Source organism: Tympanuchus pallidicinctus, unplaced genomic scaffold (genome assembly GCF_026119805.1).
Source record: "Tympanuchus pallidicinctus isolate F22 unplaced genomic scaffold, pur_lepc_1.0 scaffold18, whole genome shotgun sequence".
NCBI classification, from domain to species: Eukaryota; Metazoa; Chordata; class Aves; order Galliformes; family Phasianidae; genus Tympanuchus; species Tympanuchus pallidicinctus.
In genome coordinates this window covers 11,385,832-11,413,152 of record NW_026294699.1, presented here as the reverse complement: position 1 = coordinate 11,413,152, position 27,321 = coordinate 11,385,832, and the positions used below count along the sequence as shown (strand labels likewise).

The following is a 27,321-nucleotide window of genomic DNA, read 5'->3' as shown; positions in this document are numbered from 1 at the left end:
AACACCTTCCATCCTTCCCCTCTCCCCTGCAGTTCTCACTGATGTTTCCAGCAGGCTTCCCTTGGTCCCAGCTCCATGTTGCAGTCCTCCAGCCCTAACCTTGCCACATGAATCACATCAGAAGTAAGTGGGCTTCTCATGTTAACAGATTTCCTTTTCTGATTGCCAGAGCCGGGAGCTGTGGGACACCTGAGTTTCACTGAGATTCTGGACACGTCTCTCAAGGTCAGCTGGCAAGAACCTGTAGAGAAAAATGGCATCATTACAGGCAAGTATCAGCTGCTCCTTTCTTTTTTTTTTTCCTTTCTTTTTTTTCCTCCAGTGTGTGGGGTAGAATGTATCACTGCAATGAGAAAATGTTTGCATAATAGAACATTTAGGGAGAGCTGGCTGCTGCGAGTACCGGTTTCCTGGTTCATCTTTTGGGTAATTGAAATGTCAGCTTGGGCACATTATAGAAAGTACGGGTCCAATTACTGGCAGTTCATGATTGTGGCCACTGAAAAGGCAGTCTTTATTAGAAATCAGCTCCCCATGGAGTCGATGGTGTTGTTAAATCTTCTGCGACCTCCACCTCTGCCACTTTAAAGTCTGAAACTTTGCGAGTTGGGATTTCCTATGTTGAATTTACAGCTGCAAAATCTGAATTGGCATTGCTAAGATTTGCAATCAAGACCAACCCTGAAATCAGCAGTATCCTTCATCTGTGATCAAGTGGCCTGGCTGCGGAGTGCAGGACAGAAAATTTGCATTCATTACTTAATTCTGTATAAACCATCACAGCAGTTCAGAATTCTTTGATGAGCTGGCCATCTGACTGCTCCCTGCTATTTATCTATTTATTCCATGCCAAAGTAGATGTAACATCAGCAACTTCATTATTTTTCATAAAGGCAGCTATTAATAGTGGATAAAATCTCTAGCTGTTATCAAGAGAGGCAATGTTGCTTTCAAATGGAAAACTATTACTTCTGCACAGGATGGACATTCTGTCTAACAAAGGATTTCAAGGTTGTGAATTGCAAGAAAAATCTCAGATTTTAAATGAGCTAAAATCGTAGTTGGGAAGGGATCACTTTGCGTGGATCCGAATATTCTGTTATGACAGCATTGATATTTTGTTTTTAATTTAATAAATGTATATACCTATTTTTTTTAAGTAAATGCTTTTGGGGATTACAAAGAAAAGAAAAGCAAAGAGACTCTTTGGCCCCTCCGCATTGTACCAGCCCAATTTCATGAAACATTTTCACTGTAGCAGAGCTGGTTATTTTGATTGGACTTGCTTCTGTCCATGTTTACTCTGTGAATCTCTAAGGCACTGTTTATATATGTTACTTCCATGATGTTTACGTCGTCTGTGAGTTTTTTATGCACATATTCTTATGCCTTGTAGCTCAGTAGCCTTCCTGAAATATGTATTGATTTAAGTGGTTCAGAATCAAAAACTAATAACTTCAGAAAGCAGAGCAGTATTGATTCAGTGAGGATGTCCAAAGCCTTCAAGCCTGAGTGCTTAAATTTAGGTATCTAAATCCAAATCTAGTTACCTAAGCAATACAGTGCGATATTCATCCATGCAAAGCTGCAGTTAGCAGCACTCTTAGTGCTGCAGAACTCTGCTCATAGAAATGATCTGCAACCAGAGTGGGTTGAAACTTGTTGGAGCAAAATGATTCTGCATTATTCTTGTGGCAAATTCTTTTAGAAAGAAGGAACTCAAGAACTTGAGTTCACAAAGAAATGCTGATGTAAAAAAGCCCAGCAAAGTTTATTCGGAAAGAGAAATGTCCTTAATGTCGCAAACTACATTTAGACTGTAAAAGCAGCAGAAGTGTTCATGGTCCTGAGCATCTCGGGGGGTTGCAGAAGGCCACGTGGAGTTCTGAGAGCTTTTCCTCTTCATTTCTGCTCATTGAAACCTTTATAGGCACTTCTTGTTGCATGCAGCAGCGCTGGGAGGAGGAGTGCACAGAGGAGGGGGCTGGCAGCCACCATGCTCTGGGAAATTGCCCATTACTCTTGCTGTAAATTTCAGTATCTTCCCCTTTCCCTCAGCAAACCCTGATTTATGAGGACCTGGATGCAGACGGACAGTTTGTGATTGGGTGTACTGCTCACTGGTAGAGAATTTACTCCAGATCAACGAAAAATTATTTCTGAAACTCCTCTGGCCATTAGTTTCTGTTAGGCAGCATTTTATGGCTTTGATGGGTGCGATGGCACAGTGCAGGGCAGCTCCATGGCACCATGCTGCTCCTGGTGTGTGGGCACCAAGGGAAGCACTGGGCTCCCCATGCATGCTGCTGGCAGAACAGAGAGCACGTTGTTACCAACCACATGTCCCAAAGTTCTGCCCATCTGTCAGTCATCGTGGCTTAAGTGCTACTTGGGGGGATGCTCAATGTTGTTCCTTTCCTTCAGCACTGTTTCATCTGTTTTAGTTATGCATGATTACATCTGGCTTTGTGTCAGCTCAGCATATATGCGTGTGTTTTCTGTTTTTATACAAGTAGAATTTATCCATACTTCAGGACTGAAATATCTGCAGTAAATGCCGCCTCTTTGTCTTTTCTTCAATTTGCATGTGAGCTGAAAAATATTTCCCAGCGAACATTTTTTCAGCAGATAAATACATAGAGACTATGTGCCTAATGGGCAGGAAAGCTGGGGCTCATCCCTGCAGTCACAGGGGAGAAAACAAAATGTTCAAAGAATAATCACCAACATTTGATGTATATGCAAAGTTCATTGAGATGGGAGGGAAGATGTCTCAATCATTCACGACTGCCTTATGTGCAGTGCAGGAAACTTCTTGCTGCTTGTAAGCAACAAATGGATGGGGAGAGCATGAGAAGTCCCCTGCTCATTGCTTATTCTGTTTCTTTCTTTGAAAAATGCATTCTATTTTATTCTAGGATGGTTCCCTTTGATTCCCTCTGCCAGTCCTTGTGCAGGGTTCAACACAGACAACACATAAAGTCAACAGAGTCCACAGATTTGTCAAAATCTTCACGCATGTTATAATCTTGCCTGTACTACACACATTCTGCTCACTGCAAATGATTCTCAAGCTAAAGGCATCAGGCCATTCTAGTGTCTCTGAGATACTGGTAAATTACTGACTTTATTGAATCCCATTTAACAGATGGGACGTTTCAGACACTTGCTTAGAGCTCGCTCCAGGTGAGCGTTCAGGAGTTTTCCTCCTTCCCCCAGGTAGTGTGTTGTCAGACAGGTGGTTGCAACATAGCTCAAATGGTTGAAGTATCACCTCTCTGCTTTTTATCAGTGCCCTTTCACCTGAACCATAATTAATGACGATGTGAGTAGTCTGAGTCCATTTTCATACAAATATGTTCATGTGAAATTCTGTCAGTGATGGCAGCTAGCACCCGAGGGAGGATAACATCTCACACCTTTCAAACGCTCTCACAAATGAGTGTCTTACCATGCTTGTAGTTCATGAGATGATGCTTCCTTGTTGATCAAAACCATAAGGTATTTTGCTATTTCAATGTGTTAATCAGCTTAGGTTTAAAAAAATAAAAAATAATAATAAAAAAAAGCCAACAACTCCAACTGGTCTAAATTCCCCATCTTATCTGATGGAAACAGGAACCCAGTGGGGAGTTTCTCTATCCAGCTTGCCTCGTGCATGGTTCTCTCAGCGGGGTTCCTTTCTGTTAGCCCTTTTCATTCACTTCCATTTCACAGGCATTCAAGAGCTATGGGTATTTTTTTTTTTTTCCTTTTTTTTCCCCTGAGTCAAATCACAAAGAAAGCTGCAATCAAGCAAACTTTTCAGACACGCTCTCTGGAGACTGGTGCAGCAAGGTTCAAGTGGGTTCAACTGAGAATAAAGTGGGAATGGGCAGGAGGAGGACAAGCAGATTTGGAGATAAAATTGAGCAAATCAGACAGTAGAAAGTTTCAAAAGTTCTTGGAAGGCAAATGGTTATAAAAGCGATAAAAAGAAATGAATTTTAGAGCCTGGTTATGATATAAGAATAATGTGGGGGTCAGGTGAGTGCAGTCCTGGACAATAGATTGGCTACACTATGGTTTTGAAAGAAAGGATAATGATTCACCCTGCTAAAGGATTTGTATGAGGAACAAGCAGTGGGGAGTAGGGTTTTTTCTGGTTCCTAGAGGATTCCCACCATGTTTCTCAATGATCATCATTGTTAGGTTTGTAAGTATTTCCAGATACACAGCAGCGAAGGTGGCTTCAGCCTGGAAAAGAAGTGGCCCTACTCAGTGTATATAGATTTTTAATGAGGTGTTCTAGATGGTGAGAAAATGTTTTATTTTCCAGTGTTTCTTCCTATTCATTGTGCAGAGTTCACAGAATGAAAGTCTGCCTTTCTGTGAGATTATCCTCGGGTTTCCTAATCATTGCACAGCAAGCACTGTGCATTCATAGAGAAACGGAGAGACTCCATTGCGACTCCATGCCCCCGTGTGTAATCTGATGGGCAGTGCTTATCAGAAATAACAGTATTACAAAATACTTGGTTATTTAAGTCAATGTTTATTTTAACTTTTTTTTTTTTTTACTTTTTTTTTTCTTTTTTTTCTAAAGAATAAGATAAGATAAAAGGTTTCCATCATCACAGAATCATAGGATCATAGAATCATAGAGGCGCTCATTTTGGAGGAGACCTTAAAGATCATCAAGTCCAATCACAACCTAACCATACTACCTTAACAACCTTCCACTAAATCACATCCCTGAGTGCCACATCCAAATGGTTCTTAAACACATCCAGGGATGGTGACCCAACCACCTCCCTGGGGTGCCTATTCCATTTTGGACAAGACCACTGAGATCATCTAGTCCAACCATCCATAGTACCATTCCATAGCTGTACCATAGCATCAGTGACACAAGTATGCCTTACAGAGGCATTCATTTGCCAGTCTCTGGGTTATTGCACAACAGAGCTTTAGGAGAAAAGCCAGATCCCACCACTGCCACAGCCCCTGACTGCCGTGTCATTGCTTTCCAGGCTACCAGCTCTCCTGGGAGGTGTATGGCAGGAACGAATCCCGGCTCACCCGCACGCTCACCAACACAACTCTGGAGTACAAGATCACAGGGCTGTCATCTCTCACCACGTACACCATCGAGGTGGCAGCTGTGACTGCGAAAGGGAGCGGGTGGGTCACGTCCTCCACCATCTCATCTGGGGTGCCTCCAGGTTGGTGAAACTTCACAGAAAGGGGTTAAATCGGGCTGATTTACATGCACACCAAGGGTCACGAGGGACTTTGATTCAGTTATAATAAATATGGGTTAGTTTATGCAGCATCAGAAGTCTTTACCGCATAATTTGAAGCTAATTCTTAGAAGGCATTAAAACATTAAAATGAAAGTTGGTTTTTGTGAAAGAAGGTTTTTTTGTTGTTGTTGTTGTTTTTAAAGTTGTAGAGATTGCAGGAGGAACAGACAAAGCAATAAAGTGGATAAAGTAAGGAAGCTCTTGATATTTTCAAAGTAACGTAAGTAACTGAAATTAGGCTGAAAGGAAACTGGAACTGAAAGTAACTGAATTAAATAAAAATTGCTGCTTTTGGGGAAAAGTAGAGTTTGGATGCTGCTAAATGAGAAAGGTTTTTCTATTTTAAGTAGTATAACTTATGTCACCTGTGAGAGGACATTTGCATAATGAAACCGAAATCTTATTTGCAACATTTGGCATCTGTGGCCTGAGAAAGATTTGGAAAGTAGTCCTCTGCTGCATTGTCTGAGTTTCCACTTGCGCCCCTGGGCATTATTTGATTTAGCATTTTGCATTTGGATTTTAAAACTCAGCACTCTCGTTCATCCTGAACACAAAGCAAACTAAAAAGCCATTTCAAACCTCCATCCAGCAGTTTCCGTTAATTTATAGGCTATACAAGTAGAACTTTTCAAAGTGGAGCAGTTAATGCACATCACTGATGGTAATCCATTTTTTCCCTTTTCTGGTGTTTTTGAACTTTTCTGTGTGTCTTGAAGTATGCTGGCCTTTCTTTCCCCTAATCACAGGTAATTGTGACAAGTTGCAGGCTGGATCAATGCCATGCTGCCTGTCGTTACCCAGATAACAGCATTATCCTATTTGGTCAGAGTTGGTTTATCGATCATAGCTCCCACAAATGTGAAGTAAATATCAAGAAATAGTGTGTATTCATGCATACTCAAAACTACGTGCCAAAAATCTGCCCATTTTTGCCTGCTGCATTTGCACATAGTAAAACATTACAAATGATTACTGATTATTGTACTAATTTCCATTGCTTATGATTGCAGGTACTATTGGAAATTTATTCTGAACAATCTATATTTAATCCCTTTCCTGGGCTTGTTTTTGTTGATAATTCAGGCAGTATTAAAAATGTAAATGCCGCTGTAAGCTTGACTGATGTGAGGCAACGATCTGATTGGAGCTACAGATTTTTCCCCATAGAAGGTCACCCTCTTTATTTACAGCAGAAATTAAAAAAAAAAAAAAAATCATTTTGCTTTATGCAGCCATCAGAAATGGCTTATAAAGCCCATCTATTGCAGATCAATATGAGAAGCATAAAATGGTTCCACTACCCAAAAACCTGGGAGTCTTTTTCCATTGTTAATATATTAAAGCTGCATACACCATAAGAGGTAAAATGATTATAATTCTTGACAAAAAGCAGTGCAGCAGAACTAGGTGCCTTGGAAGTGCCTTCCCCCAGCCACCATGCTTTGTCTGTTACTCCCAAATTGTAGCTGCAGTTCTGTAGAGGGACTCTCTTCATTTTTGATCCGTAAAATGCAGTGCATGCTCAGAGCAGCAGAAATTGTAATGTTGTATTTAATACTCAGCCAAAAAAAATCCCAACAATAAAACCAATGCTATTTTCTCTATAGCAATTGTTATAAAGGTATTTTCTACGCTGAAACGCTGCCAACCTGTGCTTCTGTGCTTTGTACCAGGAATATTTCCACCTCTCATGTGTGTTTCTCTTTCTGCAGAGCTTCCAGGCGCTCCGTCCAACCTGGTGATCTCCAACATCAGCCCTCGGTCTGCCACGCTTCAGTTCCGTCCAGGGTATGATGGCAAGACGTCCATCTGCAAGTGGATAGTGGAAGGCCAGGTATGGCCCTGACAGAGAGCTCTCACAGAGTCAGAAAAGGATCATCACAAGCAACTCATTCACCAGAGTTTGGTCCATTTATTTTAGAAATGGTTTCTAACCTGAGTTTGTGTCCTGATAGAATCATAGAATCATAGAATCCCCAAGGTTGGAAAAGACCTAAAAGGTCACTCAGTCCAACCGTTCACCTATTCCCAAAAGCTCCTACTAAACCATGTCCCTCAACACAACATCCAGCCTTTCTTTGAGCACCCCCAGGGTCGGTGACTCCACTACCTCCCTTGGCAGTCCATTCCAGTGCCTGACCACCCTTTCTGAAAAGTAATACTTCCTAATGTCCAGCCTGAATCTCCCCTGCCATAGCTTGAAAAGGTTAGATTCATATTCAGACCAGGTGTTAGCCAGAAATTGTCTCATAGGACAGAAGTATAGGGAGAATTGCAGCGAACGGTTAAGATGTCATTATTTTGATACTGGCTTTATTTGTACCATTTTGTAAGGGAATATCCTGAGGTTTTCTGTCCAGGCTTCTGGATTTGAATAGGCTGAATTCTCACCTTCATCAGCCTTAAATGATATTCCTCTTTCTGCTGCCATTATGCCTTGGAGGGCTTACATATTCCTCATTTGTTTTCCTGACAGATGAGCTTTGCTTCTTCCTTTCCACCCACAGATCTTTATAAATAATATAATCTGTTTTTAAGACCAAATGTTGGACTTCTTAAATCACCGTCACCACTTAGACATGTTGATACAATCACTTCACTTGATAATGAGACTGTTGTGAACGAGTTGGTACATTTTGTATAATTTACATACACATTATTGCATATTGCAGAATTAAATGCTGAAGTTTTATAATATGGTGGCTTGGCAGACTTTGGGAATCGTGTTTGAGCACCTCTTTGGTATTGGTAGGAATTCAATTCTGTAATCGAGAATTACAAAAAGCCACTGAAATTAAACAAATTTGAATGCTTCAGAATGGCAGTAATTATTGCTACAGTGTTCATCCACATCCTTCAAGAGCTGTCAAAAGCAATTGGAGGGTTCTTGGTGTGCAGGGAGGGAAAGGAAAGATGAGTGTTCACAAACACCTGTCAGCATCCTATGCACTGCTGGTAAAGTCAAGGGACTGATGGTTCTGGTCAATCCTGGATCTGCCAGTGTTTGCTCCAACAGCCAAAATTACAGCAGAATCTGTTATGCTGAGTCTGAGCATTTCTTTGCACCACACCACACTGTTCGGCTTTGGCACAGCAAGAAACATTATTCCAAATGGATTTAATACTTGGAAGAAAAAAAATCTTGCTCACATGATTAACAAGAAATCTTTTCAGTTATGCAAAGAAATTGATGATTCCTTACTGATACAGTAAATCCTGTTTCCAGGATGACAGCTGCCTATAATCCTTTGTTCACAGCCCTTTTCTGCCAGTACTTTATTCAAACTTTTCTACTCTCTTGAAGCGCAATCTCACAGCGCCGTTAGCCAGGCTAAACCAAGAGGTCAGTTTGTCCTGTCCCCTCACTTTATCCCCATCACTCCCAGCAAGACTTTCTTGCTCCTAGCTTCTCTATCCTGTCATACCTGGAGCTGCTGTAGGGCTTGACCCAGCCAAGAAATGGGTTTCAGAGAGATCTATTCTCTATACAGGCTGTGTGCAATCAGAAGAGCCCCAATGCAGGGCAGGAGATGAGAGCATGGTGATGGGAGCAGGAGTTGAGGGCAGGAATGTCTCCATCCTGCCCTGGACCTGCCCTGCTGGGTTCCATGGGTTTTATATCTGTCTGTCCAAAATGTACAAACTTTCACAAAACAGTTATGCCATGATGAAGAGCTGTCCTGCATGTCAGTCCATGTTTCCCTCTGTACAGCTGGTTGGTAGTTTCACATTGCACACCCCATTTATATTGCATCTACTCCTTCATCTCTCTTGGGGCTACACCCTTTCTCTAGATTTCTGTGTCCTCACAAGCGTGTTTTTCTTCTTCCTTTATGTGGCACAAAACTTTATTGGTGAGGGCAGGTCTAGAAAATCTTCCAAGTGTTCCATTTTGGCCAAGTGCCATTTTTGAAGTCCGATACTTCATGAACAGTTTGAATGAAAACACAGCTGGGAATTCCAGTTTATGTGAAATTTTTTACATCTGGCCTTGGCTTCTGCTTTTTGTGCTGGGATGTAAATTGACGGGATCCACTGTGGAACTAATTCTCAATTATGTCAGTGAACATGAGAGGAGACTCAGGTCTTTAAGATGTTAGTGCTGGTAGATACTGAAATATCAAGCGTTGAAAATCCCATTTCTGTGTTTCTAGTAAAGCCACTTTCTGTACTTCTGAAAGGATTTCTTAAATCTTTTTTCGGCAGTTTCTCTTCTGTCGTCACATTTAGACTGAGAGGACTGGAGCAAACTGGATTTCCAAACCAAAAGCTGCAAAAAAGCACCAATGCCATTTAAAAAGTATTTCTAAAATTGCTTTTCCATTACATGCAGTATAATCTAAAGAGAAGGGAGTCAAATGCGATATAAAGGTTTTGCAGACACTTGTTCAGAAGGTCCAAAAGTAATGGTCTTGTGGCATCAACACTCAGACTACATGTTCATCCCCAAAGAGTTTCAGTAAATCCTTCCTATTACAGCAGTCATCCTGTACACTCAGATTCAGAGCATATATTGCAGACATATTTTTCTGGCAATTTGCAATGACGAATGACTATGAATCCTTTAATATGGTTTCATGTTTGCAGCAGATTCTGTTTATTTTGCCCTTATTTTTCTTGAGGTTCTGTTGGGAGAAGAACATAAACGGCAGTGTCATGGCTATTCCTTGGTCACATTCTTTGGTAAGGCCACAACACAAGGCTTTCCATGGCTGATGAGAGAAGCTGGGTTGACTTCTGTTGCACCTAATTTGTTTTCTGGTGATTAATATTACTGTGCAGACAGCAGAAGATTTGCAGCACCTCTTCACAAGTGGCATTCAGGTGTTGCACAGGTCAGAGAGCCACGAGTACATGGGCTTACTTTGAGGATTTTCTTAACGCCTTTCTGCTGTTTTAAGCGAGATTTCCTTATAATATTATCACGAGCAGCAGCAGAATTGGAAAATGGAGTTTCAAAGTACAGAAACCTTGAAAGCATCCTCACTGTGTTCTCTTGTAAAGCTGTGAGTTGGGACGGACTTCACTTTCGCCGTGAATTTGTTGGGTTCTGTAGTTTGTCAGTGACCCAGATAGGACTCATCCATTGTACGAGGTGATTCTCTTGGTGTCATTTTCTCTTCAGAGCTGGTAAATAAAGTGTCTGAAGCCCTGACAATATTATGACTTTGCCAATCTTTAAATCAAAAATGGGTGAATCGATTTAGGGATTTTGTAGGAAAAAAATGGCACCCAGGCTGACATCCTGTGCACCAAATTTCTCCCAAAGTGATTTCAAATGCCTGAGTTATAGACCTCTATAATGAAAACTCTGACATATCTTGAACTATAGCAGAACACAGGGTACTTCTGTAACGCACAGAAACATTGTGTTTCCCTATCCTGCTGTTAGTGCTTAATAACTGTTCACAATTTTGGAAGCATTACTGTCTTAAAAGAAAGATTGCGCCAAATGATTTGACATTCCAAAGTTCAATTTTTTTCTGTTGAAATTTTTTTAAAGTGGAAATTCTACAACTTCACTTACATAATGCATCCCATCAGGCAATGTTAAGTCAATTGATAAAATTCATAAAAATTGCCAGTTTTAGAAATGGAGAAACTAGTCCTTAGAGAAGTAAAAGGTTCTGACATCATTTCCAATATTGCTTTATACCATCTCATTTCTGTAATAATAAATGAATGTGATCTTTTATTGAACATAATGCCTTGGTAACAGCCTAGAGATGGGGATTTATACGTGGCTGATAGTTATAGGGAATCATATGAAGCGATGCGGTGGAGATAGGTATTTTAATTGTGGCAGTTCCTGCTGATCTCCTGGGGCTCGTGGCCCTATTATACTGAGAACTGTTAAGATGCAGAGTGCATTTCTTAAAGAGTTTTTATGCCGATGGCAACAGCAAAACAGTTGGTGTTCTCAACTGCCTCCTAAAACAATGCACACATGAATACGTGTGCATCTGCCACAAGCATAATCCTTTTCTGAAGTTTGAGGATAGTGCTATCCAAAAACCAACAGTAAGAAATAAGCCTGCAAATTAACTTTATTTAATGCAGACTGGCTCACTGGGGACTCTGCGGCCCCCCATAGGACTCTCTTATCCTAACCACTGCCCATAGTTCTTTTTTGCCTTGTGGGAATCCCTTTGTACTCTGATTTTTGAAACAGAAATGTTTCCTCTGATCTAACATCAGAGTTCTTCAGCAAAAAATAATTTCCTTTTCTTTCAAGAGCCTGAAACTTGGAACCTGCTAAATGCCTTGAGAAGTTAAAAATATAGGAGCCCATCGGTGAAGATTCTCTTCCAAGACTCATTTCTGAGATAATTGCTAAATAAGTGAAACTTGTACTGAGTTAACAGTCACCTAGAATCGCTTGGCTGCACGATCAGAAATCACGCAGCAGTCCCCATGCTGCTTACCATGCTACCCTCGAGCCGAGTGCCCTCCTGCTTTGGAAAACTCCCCACAAAGGCAGCACACTCTCAAATGTGCTACTGACTGCAGCAGCAGATCAGACCCTTGAAGTTGCCCAGATGCTGGCATCAGATCCTGGCACACTGCAAGGTATTATTCTAACTAAAGCAAGTTCCTCATCTATTTGTTTTAAGAAGTTTTAGTGAATTACAGAACTCTGCCTGTGCTTGGTATCTTCTACTACTTCTCCATCACAGCCTTTCAGCAGAGAATGAGCCTGAAAGAGGTGTGCTGGGACTGTCTGTGCCCCATGTTCCCCAGCTCCTGAACCAGGTAGCAGCCACCTGTTACTTACTGGCTCCTGAGCTTCAGGGCAGCCAGTAGAAGCGACTCAGTTGTCACTTTCCATTTCCTTATAGGATGTACCCATCATTCCTAGCAGGGAATGCATTTAAAATTAGAAAGATGTGTCCTGGGGTGGCTTCTGAGGGACTTGCTTTAGTCCTGGGCACATAAGAGCTTTCACCAGCTCTCAAACAGTAAAAGATCCTTAATATTCCCCCCTTTGCAGCCAGCTGGTGAATGCACGTCTGTAGAACAGGCAGAGGTTTTGGACACCTCTCAAGCTTGAGTCAGTGCTGATTGTTTACAGCCCTTTGGGCCTATGGGTCTGAACCATGTGGTCCTTAATGTGGATTAATGATCTGCCTGCTGCTGCATAACGATTGAAACCTGCAGTCTTTTTTTTTTTTTTTTTTTCCCCTATGCAAGTAATATTTTTACAAGGGTTTATTGTTCTTAGAATATAAAAAGAAAACTCTAATGCACTCCTGGAGATTATTTGCAGCCTCCAAAACACTGTGGATGGTTGCTGTACAATTACTGCAGCACTTTGAATTGATGCTGTTAAGAGCAAGGAATTTCGTTAAAATAAGCATTCTATAAAGCATTTTCAACAGAATTAATCACAAACTTTTTATTAAAAGTTTTCAGTGTTTCTGTGAGTGAAATCAATCCTCTCTATAAAGGATATTTGTATAATCTATAGCATCTCTTTGTTCTCTGTGTTCGTTTTAGGGCAGTTCTGTGTTCCCAGGCAGACCTGCATTGAGCTGCTTCATTAAGCTTCTCTATCTAGGAACTTTACCAACATTTCTGAAGCACTGTTGGGTCTGGGAATTTCAAAAGGTCCATAATTTACACTGACATCTTTTTAATAAGATCTTTGGTGTGTATCAGTGTATTTGATTCCCATCAGTACTCAAAGACCAATCAACACCTTTGCAAGCACCTTCCTGCATGGAAACAGTCCTCTGCTAGAATAATCACCAAGGCTTCCTCTCACAATGCAATGCAGAACTTATTTCTTTGGCCTAATTTTCCTTGTGTCATTTCTTCATGCACAAACATAAATATGCAGCACATTGACTCCTGAGTGAGCAAAGAACTAAAACATCTATAAATAAATCAGGCTGCTTCTCCTGGAGGGAAAAAAAAAAAAAAAAAAAGAAAAAAGAAAAAAGAAAGTGAATGAAACCTAATTTTCTGTTTGAAATACTTGGAATTTGCTAGATAGTTTGGGCTGTGTTGCTGTCAACTGCCTTGATAATGTCTATGGCTGTAACTAGTATGCAGATATCGTAAGTGATCTATTTTAAAAAGATTAAATGAGGTTACTCTTTTCACAGTAGGTTGTGAGCTTCTGAAATTTGTTGCCAGAGCAGTGTGTGGAAGTAGGTAGTGTCAGTAGGTTTCAAAAAGGATTAGTCACCTTCATGCACATCAAGTCCATAAATAGATGCTGAAGGGAATAGCTGCTTTTGTCCCTCCAATATCCCTCAATACAGAATTGTGGACACCAAGGTAGGGTGAGGGAACTGACTTTAAATATGGCCAGGCTCATGGCTCTCCCCAAGTGGTATTTTCTGTTGTTGGAGCTGGAATGCCAGCTGACTGGAATGTTTGTCCAATCCTGAGGGATATTTGATGAAGTGGGATCTTCCCGGAGCTGCAGTGAAAGAACGGAGTGAAAGAACATTTGCCCTCTTTCTTTATGGCAGGTTTGAAGCACTGGAGTAAGAGTGCATGGTGCTAAGGAATTATAGCAGGGAGCCTTGTCTGAGATCCCATCTCTCTGCTCTTGTGACACTCCAGAGTGAAACTGAGCCACCCACCAGCTCTCATCTATCTCCCTTTCCACAGTGTTCAGCACACAGCCCTGCACACCAGCACTGCTGTCTCCCAGGGTCTCACATCTCGCTGGCTTTCCTCTCACGCCTTGTTGGTTTCCTCCTTAAGCCCTCGTTCAACTCCATTGCATCTCCAGCAATCTATATGGAAAGCAGTGCTCTCAGTTCCCATCACTTTTGTTCCTTCTAACAGTACTGTGGCTGAGGGACTGTGTTGGGCTGACTTTCAGCAGAGTGCTGGGGTTAATTAATACAAAGCATTGCACGTGGAAGAGCCTGGTCTAAGTGCATCCCAGCAGCTGAGGTTAAAATACTTCTGTACTTTGACTTTGTTCTTGTTTCTCTGTCTTCATTTCTGTGGCATTTGTCTCCATTGAGACTTATTTAGTATGCATCAGTTCATGTGAGTTATTATCAAGGCTATTCTTCATTTTGTTATATTACTCTTTGATACTTTCGTATTGTTGCAGTGAGATTGAATTGGGTAATAGCTCTCCCACGATGTTCTTCTGGAATAGATCCTCTCAGAGAATCCCAGTGAAGTCCCAGCAGTACAAGGAGAATTGGCTAATGTGGCCATGCTCTTACTAGAGCTTTTTCGTATGAAAATAAATATTAACTGGATGTTGTGTGTTCAGAAGTATTTTTCCTTCCTCGGTAGTGGAGGCACACACTGTAAAAAAAATGAGTGTATGTAACTATCTACATATATATGCATATACACATACACACTTGTGTTTGTATTCACCTTTCCCATGTGTAGGTGGGAGTACTGGGTGATGAAGAGGAGTGGGTGAGTCTCCACGAGGTGGACAATGAACCTGATGCTCAGATGCTGGAGGTACCAAACCTTACTCCTTACACTCATTACAGGTAAGAACAGCAGGTAATTAGCTGCAGCATGATTAAAAAAGAAATAGCAAGTTGCAGTGTGGAACAGCTTTCCTAATCAGGAACAGCTGGTTGTATTTTGTTATCTGAACAAAATGGGAAAAGGTTCACTGTTTCCACAGTTTATACTTAAAATTACTTGTCTGATACTGTTAATTGTAATTTACATGCAATACAGTTCATAATGTTAAAAAGGAAGCCAAGTGCACAGTGAGGAGCTGTTGTGGGTTACTGATATCCTGTGACTTCCCTCATCTGAAGAGTTCGCCACTGTAACATCAATCAGTGACAAATCAATTGTAGTTAAACTGGTGCAAACTTGTAATTACATATTTACACCAGCTTAAACATTTTATTGATTTAGCTTAATTTGGTAACATCAATTAGATGAAATCTTTGTTTATAAGAATTTCCCGAATTAAACTTAATAGATATATGCAAGGTTTAGGCTGATTGAGGTGAATCTACATCATGGGTGCACCCCAGTTAAATGAGATGGATTTTTAAAATCAATGCAATGCAAATGATGTGTTGATTTAGCACAGGCAAGATCTGAGAATTTGAGATATTCAGTCCTAACAGAAAAACGCTTTATGAAATAGCTTGTTAGGGTCTCTACAAAAAGAAAAAAAAAAGCCAATCCTTAAAGATGGAGAGTGTCATATGTGAAGTGCAGGTTGTACAACAACTCAGTGTTCAGCGTCCATGTAAGTAAGCATCACTTGCACACCTAGCATCTGCAAAGAGAAATGCCTTAGGGATAACAGACAATAAGGAAGTATAAGATGAGTTTGGGATTTATTTTGTAAACATTGAACTTTTTGGTCTGTTTGGTTACTACATTTGTCTCTCTGGAGTATTGTGCTTATTTTCCTTCTGTACCTATTAACTTCTGGAGTGACCCCCTCTGATTTTTTTCATCATCATTCACACGCTAATGCAGTTCCTTGAATTTTGGCTGGCTGTTTCCTCTCAGGCATGCACCAACACAGGGATGAGCTTTTGAGTTTCGTTTACATAGAACAATTTTATTTTCTTTTTGGAAATCCAGAAGGTTAGTGCCAAATGTATTTATTGTTCTATAATCAGCTTTAATCATTACACGTCAAGGAAATAAATAATGAGAACTAATTATGAGAACCCATCTTTATTGGCCAGCTTCTTTTCTACGTTTTGTGCCAATGGTTTGGAAGTAGAATCAGGGACAATATTTGTTCAGTGCATTTGTTCAATGTGTTTCCTGTAGTGCCTTTTCTAGGGTTGATCAGATTAGACAAACAAACAGAGCCGTGTTGACTAGCTCCCTCTAATCCCAAACTCAGCCATTAGCTCCAAAAATGCAGTGCTTCATGTGAGCAGGTCATGTGCTGGGTACCCCTAATGGCTGTACTTGTGCCCACGAAGGGTGAGAGCATCTGAAATGAACTGCACGTCTTAATTATTTGGTGCTTCCTGCAAAAAGATTTCTCTGAGTCTTCTGTGACCCAGTGGGGATTTCTATTGTGGAAGAGATGGTTTCAAGCAGACAGGTTATTTTTTAAAGAGCCATATCCATATTAAATAACTTAATCTTTCTTGTGCAGGAAGGCTGAAAACGCAGCACGAGGATAAATCAGCTTCTTTCAACCAGTAATTGAGGGGAAATGTTATCACTGGTATATTTTTTATATTGACAGGGAATGAGAATATCTGAAGTTTGATATTTTAATACCTTTCTGGATGTATTGTATAAACACTGCAAAAGAAAATCACTTACTGCCAGCATAAGCTCATCAGACTTGGCATAATTAACATAAATTTCTCACACAAATACCTAAGTTTCTAATCGACCCTAAGCTAATCTCATTTTCATTTTCATTTTTTCTAATACCTGAGAGGATCTGAGCACAGTTACCACAAGCCATTCAGCCGTGAATACAAAAGGAACCTGCACACAATCACCTTTGTAGGCTGTTGAGTTCTACCCGCCCTGTACCTCCCCACCCCTCCCACTCCAGGGGGCTCACGGGTTGATCCCACACTCTGCCTCTCCCTTCCACCTCAGGTTCCGGATGCGGCAGGTGAACGTGGTGGGTGCCAGCCCACTGAGCCAGCCCTCACGTGTCATCCAGACCCTGCAAGCTCCTCCAGACGTGGCCCCCAGCAGCGTGAGCGTGCGCACGGCCAGCGAGAGCAGCCTGCGGATGCGCTGGGTGGTGAGATGGGGATGGATGGGTGCAGGGGTGGGCTGCTGGTAGCTGGGGTGCAGCTCGGTCCCTAGGAGCTGCCTGCAGCTTGGGAATGCTTTTCCCTCACATTCAGTATGAGGCTGACGGCAAAATTATTTCCTTTTTTCAGAATAGTCGGAAATCTGAGACTTACCTTAAGTGCCTTATTAATCACTTAAATTGCCTACTGCCACTGCCTCTGCCACTTCATCAGGGGAATATATGCCTGTGTGTAAAACCTTGGCTTCTGAGACTCCAGTTCCACCGTCTGGGTCAATGTGTGGGACAGAAATATAATGCTGGAGCCAATTTGCAGTTTCCTGGGGCTCAGTTGTTTGTGCTGACTTAAACTGTCCCCAGGAGGTACACAGGGGCCATTGACAGCCATTCTGCAGGTACTGAGTGGTTCAAAGATGGCAAAGTTTGCACATTACACTCCTGTAGGAAGATAGATGTGGGAAAGTCTGTGGGGTTATGTGATAAAATCTAGAAATAAAGAATTAATTGCAAAGATGCAGTGGTTGGTGACACCGTTGCGTCCCTTTGACTGTCTCACTTACCACACACCGGGACTTGTTTGGCAATCAGTTTGCTCCAGAATGGTTTTATTTCTCCCTGGGTAGGATTTTCTGGGGGTTACTGTGGTGTGAAGCTGTTGAAGCAAAGGTTTTCTTTTGCCCACACGTTAGCTTTTCCATGCATAAACTCAAATTTCCAAGCATAAACTTACTGCTGGGAGACAAAATCTGGGTATCGAGACAAGATGGAATTGCTCCCATCAGTGGGGAATAATTCCAGTTTGCTATTGAAGAACAGGACTGAGTTCTGAACCCTGAAAGACTGACAGATCTTACCTGTAGACACTCATGAAATGTCTCAGGATCCCACCAAATGAACAGCGGTGTCTATAGGAGAGCTTTGACACTTATCTAGTAGGACCCATTCGTGGCTTCACCATGCCCTCATTTTTAGACCTTTAGTGGCCACATATCTTACATCAAAATCAACTCCAAGTTGTTTTCAAAAACTTTTAGACTTGTGTTTCCTTGCTGTACTATCTAGGAAGCCTGGTTTTCATGAGTCCAACTGTGCAGGGTTCAGGAGGAGCCAACAGCGCAGCTAAAAATGCCGCAGTGTACCTTTTTCATGCTTGATAACATCAGCATTTGAAAGCATTTAATCTCTCTTTCTAGAGACCTACAGGTGAATCTGTGTCCCTCTGGGAGCTGGGAATTCCTTCCTTCCAACAGAACAGGGGTCACATTTTTAGCCCTGCTTGCCTGCAGGGTATAGTCTTCTGCGCTGTGAAATGTTAATGGATATCAAACTTTGCCAGTGAGTCAGAACTGAATCTCAGCCATCTGTAGCATCGTGCAGTTAGTTTTATGAGGAAAAACTTGAAACTTCATGAAGTAGGCTAATTATTTCATATTTTAATCTCTGAAATTGCTTGGGGAGTTGGAATACTGGAATAAATCTCTGCTGATAAATGAGCATGGAGAGAGTCAGTAAAAAAAAATATATTTTAAAAAAAGTACGATAAATGAATTTGTCACATGCTTCAGCAATTTATCATTCATTTCCATATTTAATCACAAAGTCCTGAATATATTGCATTGGTTTCATCTCTGGTGATGCACCCACAGCAAGTGGCGTAGTTCTGTCTGCGTATCAATGTGGCACGAAATTAAAGTTAAAATTGAAATCTCAAACAACACAGAAATTAGAGGCCATGAAACGTAAATCAGCCCTTCCATCTCTTTTGCCATCTTGTGGCCTTACACGAATTCAGACCGCCCTGGTATGCCATTTGCAAAGCTCTGGCACTGTGCTCTGAGCTGTAATATTGGGCTTTTCTTTGGATTTCTCCCGCAGCCCCTGCCCGACACGCAGTACAATGGCAACCCAGAGTCCGTGGGGTACCGCATCAAGTTCTGGCGCGTGGATCTGCAGCCTTCTGCCCTGCTGAAGGTCATCAACGACCGGCTGGAAAGGGAGTGCACCATCGAGGACCTGGAGGAGTGGACGGAGTACGAGCTGCAGATCCAGGCCTTCAACGCCATTGGGGCAGGACCATGGAGCGAAGTGGTGCGAGGTCGGACGCGGGAATCCGGTGAGTCAGAGCCCCACGTCGGCTGAGAAGGACAAATCAGAGAATTTGCAGCATGTGATGCCTTTTTTGGTTCAGCTTTTTTTCTTGTTGACCCATTAAATCAAAAGCATAAAGAAAACAAATGATTTCTGGGTGCACTGAAGGCGAAAAGATATGGAGACGTTTGAGGGAGCTTATTTATATATTTAAGAATTTTACTCCTCTCATGTTCTCATACATAAACCTATAAACCTGCATGAAAGGTTTGTTTAAACCTTGTTTATTTAAAGCAAATAAAACAACCTCTTCCTGCTCCTGCCACAGTTTGGCAGCATCACAGGCAGCACAAGGAGCTCATGTCCATCCTTCTCTGCCTCTTCTTCCTCCTTAACAGCTTCGTTGCCCCTCATTCTCCCCTTCCCCCATCCACTCCTGGCCTGAGGCAGGTTTTCTGGCAGTCATGGTTATCTGAAATTTAATTTCAAGCACTACATATTTCTAAAAGGGCACAAATTATTTTAGAGGGATAATGAGCCACATGGAAGTGAGATAATTATTTGAGCTTTTGATGACACATTTTCAAAACTACCTTCTAAAACTGTGTACAGAAGGTTATATAGACATAACCTTCATGTAGACATAACCTTTATGTAGACGTAACCTTCACGTAGACATAGAGCACAGGTACTGCGTTGTCTGATTCATCCATACTATCATAGAGACTTCAGACAGTGTCAGCAAAATCACAACTTTGGGCAGCAGTAAATTATTGTTAGCACGGCAGCAACGGTAGAAACAGATCTTGAAAAGCTGCTCCCTGGTTGTTAACTTCCACATCACCTATTCCCAAACCTGCATGCACCTGAGAAATTAAAATTTATGTTGCAGATGAATAAAAGAATAGGTGTCACACGTGGTTTAAAAGTTAAGTACTATTGTGACTTGTATTTATGCAAAGCCCAATGCTGATATTTTTCTTACTATTTTTTTTTCCATTTTTCTTCATGAAAATGTTTTGGAATTCAATTATATCCATGCCCCCACCTTGATAGATACATACGAGCATGCGTGCGCACTCTGCACCACGCAGCATCATTTGGCATGAAGCGTGAGAGCTGTGCAGAGTGCACAATTTGCTCTGCTGCCACACGTAACTGTCCTTTGAACTGCTGAGAAGAAGGCTAGACAAAGTCATCCTACTCCATTAAAGTGATGCTTTTTGGGAAGGAGTAATTGGAAAGCTATTGCCAGAGGTATTTTAAACAGGGCATGTTTGTACTGGAGTTAGAGATAGCGTGACCTAGACAAAATAGTTTTGAAGTGTTTTGTGTCATAATAAAAAGATACCACGTTCTCTATTTTCTCCTTTCCACTGCTCTTCAAGCACTTCTTTTGAAAGGAAGTAAATACTAAGATTAAGCAATTTCATAAAACCTTAGGATTACAGTGCTCTTGCTCAGCATCTAAAGATCAGAGGTGACACGTGTGTGTTTGGCATTTCCTCTTGCAGTATTAAAAGAGGGTTGACTTGAAACTGATTATACGAGGCACGCTGAAACCAGGATCAGGATAATACAAAGCTGTGATCTGGGCCGTAAGGACTCATTTGTGTGTGCTTTTTTTTTCATGTACTTTCTTTGATACTAACATCTGATTTCTTGAATAGAGCAAGCCAAGGCTCAGACTTCTAGTTGCATTTTTTAGGTTTGCAGTACACAAAAAGCGCTGGCATAGCAGCAAGCTGCGTGAGAGGGAATCTGCACTTAACCTGTAAGCACCTCCAAATGGAGTTAAAATATGGATAAAAGTTACCCATACCCAAAGAAAGAGGTCAAAGCACTTTTTAGAACTGGCTTTTGAATTATGAGAGAAATTGCATGCATGCTTTCAAAGTACTTAAGGTCTCCTAAACATTATGGTGTTAACTGCAGAGTAACAAGCTCAGTTTCCACTCTGTACACTGTAAATGATAGTGGGCATGATAAAGAGAAAGCAAGAAAGTGTGAAGAATTGTAGTGTGTAGAGAAACTTTGATGGGGCTGATTTGTTTTAAACATAAAGCCTCTTATTTTCAAACAGTTCATCCCAAACACACCTCACTCAGTGCCTTGATATCTTCAGGCATTCAGTTACATGACTGTGTGTGCTTGCCTCACAAAATGAGCTCCTACATGACCGCGGGCTCACGCACATGGCAAGAATCAGTCCCTTGATTTGTCAGAGCCTGACCTTCACGAAGCAAGATACCATGTGGTAAAGCATGGTTGGGTAATTCAGATGTGGCCCAATGTCACTGCAGAGATTTGTCAGTTTGTACAAGCTGAGAGTGAGCCCCTGATATCTAATTTTATAGGCAGAATGCTTCCATGCTGTGCTGCAGCTATGTTGCTTTTGCCATGAACCTAGCTCCAAACTTGTACTTCTTAATTGATGTCAGATGTACCATATGCCAGCTTACTTTTTACTTTCAGAAAACAATTAAGGGTATTCAGCTAAAATGAGCTGCAAAAAAATGGAGAGAACCATGTCATCACAATATCTAGCTTTTTTAGCATGCCAGAATACAAACTAGCTTATTGAAGGCTGCCTTGGGTCCACTTAAAGACATGCAACAGCATCATTTGCTGTATATTAAATACAGTTTTATCAGATGTAGAAAGAGGATGCGTGATCTTAGATGTCAACACAGATAACTAAAAAACTTGAGTTGTTATTGAAGTCCCAGTGCAAAGTACCAGTAACTCTATAACTTCCTATATTTGATCTTCTAAAGCACATCGTGCAGCTGGCACTTTGCTGGATTAGCTAATCATTTCGTTTTGGTCTTTCCAGTTCATTTCTTTCAAGCTCTGAGATATTTTTTTTTTGGACACTGTTGCTTGGCTTCTGCTCTGTTCTTGGAGGTTACTAATGAGAACTCTGCTTTGGAGCTTCCAGCAAAGTCTACAGTGCGACAGTTAAGGAAACAGCATCAGAGTTTGCAGGGGAAAGAGGGATTATACGCTTCACTCAAGTCACTGATCGGTCATAGCATACCATAATTACTATGAAGCTGGATATCCTGAGTGAGGAGAGGGGTTGGATAAATGGATGTTACATTTCAATTCATTCTTTAAAGGGCTGATCAAACTGTGTTGCCTGATAAGAGACGGGCAACAATAAAATCTGTAATATCAGTTGCACACCCTGAATTCATACATCCATATTAAAACGTAATTCTCAACACCAGTATGACAGAAGCACTGGAAAATTAATGTAGAATGAAATACACGATGAGTACAAGGGTGTCTGCATTCAGGTGCTGGGCTGAGATTCCTCCCCAGCGAGAGGGGACATTGTTCTGGCCGTTGCTGGGGATTAAGAAGAGTGTGGGCTAATAAACCTTCCCATCTGCCATTCTGTCCTTTGTGAGCTTCAGCATCCCCCTGCCAGCAGCAGGATGGCACAAACACCTCAAAGCAGCCATGCACACAGGGCCAGCCGGCCGCAGCCCGACCCTTTGTGAATTTGGGATATCTGGTGGCTGCTGATCAAAGGGGAAAAGAAATATTTGTAAAATAAAGGAACTTTTGCTCCTGAAAGGGTTCAAACCAGATAAAATAAAAATAAATGTGGCTGGAAAGGGCTTCTTTCCTCTTTGTGTTCTGGTTTCCCGCGACCCACCTCCACCCTTTCTCCCTCCAGAAGTGATTCATGTGGGAGTAACTCTTTGTGAAGATCTACAGATAAAGTTGTGGCAGCTATCCAAAGACATTCATGGCTCCTGGCAATCTATTTTCCTTTAACATAATTATATCCTTGTGGGGGATAAATCTAGAAGATTTAAAAAAAAAAAAAAAAAAAAAAAAAAGAGCATTTCAGCATTAGAGGGGAAAAAAAATCGGATTTCAGTCTGCTGCAATGGCATGTGATGGTGCCCTGCTTCTCGTGTCCCAAATAATTGGTAACAGGGAAATTGTTTCAGAAATGACTATCTCTGTGGCTAACCTTGAGTGCACAGGGGTGGGGGCTGGTGTATTTTATTTTTCCATTTATATTAATTCTGGTGTCATACTCATTATCTTGTTCATGTTGCTAGGAGATTCAGGCTAGCCTTTAAACCAGCTGATCTGTTCTTTCATTCGGACAGCCAGGGAAGCATTACTTTTTGGCAGAGATTTGTGCTCCGCTTTGCGATGTACTCAAGACCTAATCAAGCCTTGCTGTCCATGAGTACTCATGTAACATAACTTGGTGAATGTTCTCTCAAGGTCTGACAGGTGTATCACGCTTTAGGAGAGATTATACACTTCAGATGTTGGAAATGCCATGAGGGAAAAAAAAAAATGGAAAAGGGCAGCATAAAATGTGAACTCTTAAAAATAGTCTCTGGTTCTGCTTGCATAACATTGCATAGCTACTGAGCTTGCCCACCAAAGCTTGCAATTGCCTGGTGGTTCTGCATTAGGTTGAGTTTTAATGGCATGAGAAAATGCAGGTTTGCTCCTCTGTCGAGTAACAGAAAATTACAGTGTTCCTGTGCCATCCATTCTAATAATGATCTTGGTTTCATAAGAGCCAATTTTACAGCATAAATGAAATAGGCATATCTTTCATTTACACCATATCAGTCCCTGAAAATACACCTTGCCTTAATGTATCTGTCTATAATTGATGTATTGCAAATGTTAAGCACCATCACATAATCAAAAGGCTTTGAGGTTAAAACACTTCTCACTGAACTGGGAGGTCTGGGTGCAATCCAGTGGCTGGAATTATTGCTAACTCTAGACAAGATGCTATAATTTCCTTTTGAGCAACATAGGAAGCCAGGGTGGCATAAAACTTCATGCTAGAACAGATCATACTATAAGATAAACTCCCATTCATAAAGATTTCTCACTTTTGGCATAGGGAAATAAGATGTATGGGAGAGAAAAACCTGGGAGACAGACTTTGTGGAAGTCCAGCAGTCTAAACTCTAATTACTGCAAACATAAAGAACCTGAAGTTTATTCATGTCTGCCTGTATTTAGTGCCTGCCTGTAGACAGTGCTTAGTGGTGAATGTTAAGCTCTTTACAAATATTGTGTTTCTTACATGAACTGGTAAAAGAATGTGAAGTAAGCTGAAATGTAAAGGTGGTGTATAATGAATACGAGAGAAGAAGGCATTGTCTAGAGTGTATCTGAGTGCTTTGGTATTAAGGTAGTCTTCCAAAGGATCCCAAAACAATCTCAAGCAGACAGGGAGGTAGAACAGCATCACCTGGAAAGCCTTACCTCTTTTGTCTCTGATTCCAGTTCCCTCTGCTCCTCCTGAGAACGTGTCTGCTGAAGCCGTGAGCTCAACCCAAATCCTTCTGACGTGGTCTGCAGTCCCCGAGTCAGAGCAAAATGGTCTCATCCTGGGTTACAAGGTACGCAGCTGGAGCTTCATGTTCACTTTGTTATTAAAGCACTACCTGGCTACATTTTTCTATTTATTATTTATTGCTCACCTGAGGGATGTTAATATCATCCATAACTCAACAGGATGAGATATCAGAAACGTGCTGGTTTCGGAAGGGTAGACTGCTGAATTTAATCCCATATCTCGTGAAAAGGAACATTTTAAATGCATGCCCCTTTTTCAATTCTCATGTAATAACTTTTTCTTTCTGTATTCATATGCATTTATTCCGCATTATTCTGCAGATACTTTACAAAGCAAAAGATTTAGACTCTGAACCAAGGAGCCAAACAGTAAGAGGTAACCACACGCAGTCCTGCCTGCTATCCAGCTTGCGCAAGTATGTGCTCTATGAGATCCGGGTGTTGGCGTTCACTCGCATTGGGGATGGAGTCCCCAGCTCTCCTGCTGTTATAGAAAGAACCAAGGATGATGGTAAGTGTTTGGGTTACCAGAATAAGGGCCTTACTTAGTCCTGATGATAACACCACTTTTTTGTAGTGATGCAAGTGTATAGAAAGGCCAAACTGAGGTTGTTTGGATTGTTTTTTGACTCTGAGCTTAAAGGAATTGATCCTTACTCTGCATAACAGCACTGCTCCATCGGCCATGGGATGAGAATTTGGCAGAAAACCAGTTGCCCATTTCCTCCTTCCCCTCAGTTGGTGGAGAGGAAAAAATCTAAAATGATTTGTCCTCTGAAGCTCCATGTAGAAAATTTCTACCGTAGACAATTTTTAGAGCCCAATTATAAATGCCAATTGATGTTCAATCATGCTCTAAGCAAAACGCACTGCAATTGGAAGCAATAAACAAACCTGAGTCTGCTTGGACTGAAGGAGAGATGTGGAAATTGCAGCTTCAACAATCCATTCTCATTTTCCAAAAGAATAAGGACTGAGCCATGAAGGGTTCATAGCAGCCCCTCTCTGTAGCCTCCTCCAGTGATTCCCATGAGCTCAGGGTCTCTGGAGTGCAGTTTGTTTTGATGAGAGACCCTGAGCAGCCCTTTCCTCACCCCAGTTCTGTTTGAACACATCTGTGGGGTGAGAGTGTTCCTGCCGATGGAATTTGACAGAAATTTAATTCAACTCTTGAAGCATTTCTGGCTTTGCAGTTGCTTTTAGTTTCATTGCCTTTTCACTATTAAATGATGGATAATGTCTGTGTAAGAGGCTTCTGCTTGTTAGTCTCAATGAATGAAAAATAGAAAAAAACAAAAAGAAATCTTTTCTCATCAAAATGTTCCCAGTGGAAACTGAATAAAAATTGGTATCTACAAGGAATTTCATTAAAACTGTTTGGTTGAGTTGCAAACACATTCAGACTCCTGGCTTAATGTGGCATTTACTGCAGCGTATAAGGACAGGGATGGGATGGAGTGGCAATAGGGGTGGGATTTTGTGGGGACAGGGATGGGACAGAGCAGGAACAGTCGCTCCCAGGCATTTTTGTAGCCATTTTCTCAGCATTCAGCCTGTGTGGTGACTTTGAAAGGAAACAAAGAGAAGTTAATATTAGCAGAACTCTGCAGGGAATGAAAGAGCAGTCACAGAACTGTACACATCAGACTATAATGTGAAATATTTAAAACTGTTTGTTTTAGATAACCCCATTATAGCAGTTCCCTCCTTAAGTGCCTGTTGGCAAATGATACAAATTGTTCTTCCTTCTCCGTACTCCTGACATAAATATGTTGTGTCTCCTCTGGGCTCCGCTTAATTAAATGTATCATCAGGGGTGAGGCAGGTGGAATTTGTGCCGAAGGGGAAATTTTGGAGATGCAAATGTGTGAATTAACATCTCCTCACCTCACAAACCCAGGATGGCCATTGCAGCTGCCAGCTGTCTGCATCAGCGTGCATTGGGTTCGCTGCCTCAGCCCTCTGTGTTTAGAATGCACATGTAAAATCAGAAGGCAGTTCAAGGCCAGCAATGGGGCCACAGAGAGGAGATATTATTCAATTCCAACACCTGTGGACGGAATTCCTCAGAATCCATGCGTTTTGCATGCATATGGGTGCTCCTAACCATCTATTTGTTGTTGGTGAGCTACAGCTTGGCTGCCTTCTGTGCAAAGCGATTGGGAAACTTGTAACCTCTCTGACACTTTGTGCCTGCTGGCACTACCTCTGTCCCCTTACAGCCCCCGGGCCACCCGTCAGGCTGGTGTTCCCCGAAGTGAGGCTGACATCTGTGCGCATCGTCTGGCAGCCACCAGAGGAGCCCAACGGCATCATCCTGGGTAAGGAGCTGGGAGGAGAGGGTTGGGAGCAGAGGAGCTGCGGCTGTTGGGTTTTCATTCTGCTTGCACGTTGGGTTAGAAACAACGCTTCAGCAAATCTGTGGCTAAAGAGAGGAAAATAAGTCCTGCAGTGAGAAGGGAAGTTCTGCCAGGCTCCGCGCTGTGTGTTTTCCCAAGTCAGGATTACACTGCATTCCTGATGCTGTGCTTGAATTTTCATCTGTCCATCTATATGTGTACATATAACCTGTTGAGCTGCAGCAGGGCAGAGTGGGATTTTCTCCTCCTTTCCTTTCCTCCTCCTTGCCACGCATCCCTGACTTCTCAGTTTCATGAGTGTTTCCATTTTGCTGCTTCCACCAGCCAATACTGTCTGCCAGGTTGCAAGGTGTTAAATCACATTTGGCTTTTTATCATAGGCAACAGGGGCAGCAAGGCATGCCAGTAATTCATGACAAACCTGCTCTGATAACTCTTGGGTTGCTGTTGCACCCAGAGCACACCAGCAGCTCCTTGTACTTCTAAAGCATTGAAGGTTTTTACAGTGCAAGAATCCATT

General features: G+C 41.7%; 1 protein-coding gene across 7 annotated transcripts in view; it reads left to right on the top strand.

The window, feature by feature from the left end:
• SDK1 (sidekick cell adhesion molecule 1) overlaps nucleotides 1-27,321 on the top strand; it is a 359,812-nt gene that overhangs the window by 265,744 nt on the left and 66,747 nt on the right. For all 7 annotated transcript variants that reach the window (XM_052679608.1, XM_052679609.1, XM_052679606.1 and 4 more), the window contains 9 exons: nucleotides 170-268; nucleotides 5,013-5,204; nucleotides 7,001-7,122; nucleotides 14,661-14,770; nucleotides 16,833-16,983; nucleotides 18,871-19,108; nucleotides 24,370-24,485; nucleotides 24,763-24,952; nucleotides 26,664-26,762. In XM_052679608.1, the coding sequence (XP_052535568.1) occupies nucleotides 170-268; nucleotides 5,013-5,204; nucleotides 7,001-7,122; nucleotides 14,661-14,770; nucleotides 16,833-16,983; nucleotides 18,871-19,108; nucleotides 24,370-24,485; nucleotides 24,763-24,952; nucleotides 26,664-26,762 (1,317 nt within the window). The remainder of the gene's footprint in view (nucleotides 1-169; nucleotides 269-5,012; nucleotides 5,205-7,000; nucleotides 7,123-14,660; nucleotides 14,771-16,832; nucleotides 16,984-18,870; nucleotides 19,109-24,369; nucleotides 24,486-24,762; nucleotides 24,953-26,663; nucleotides 26,763-27,321) is intronic.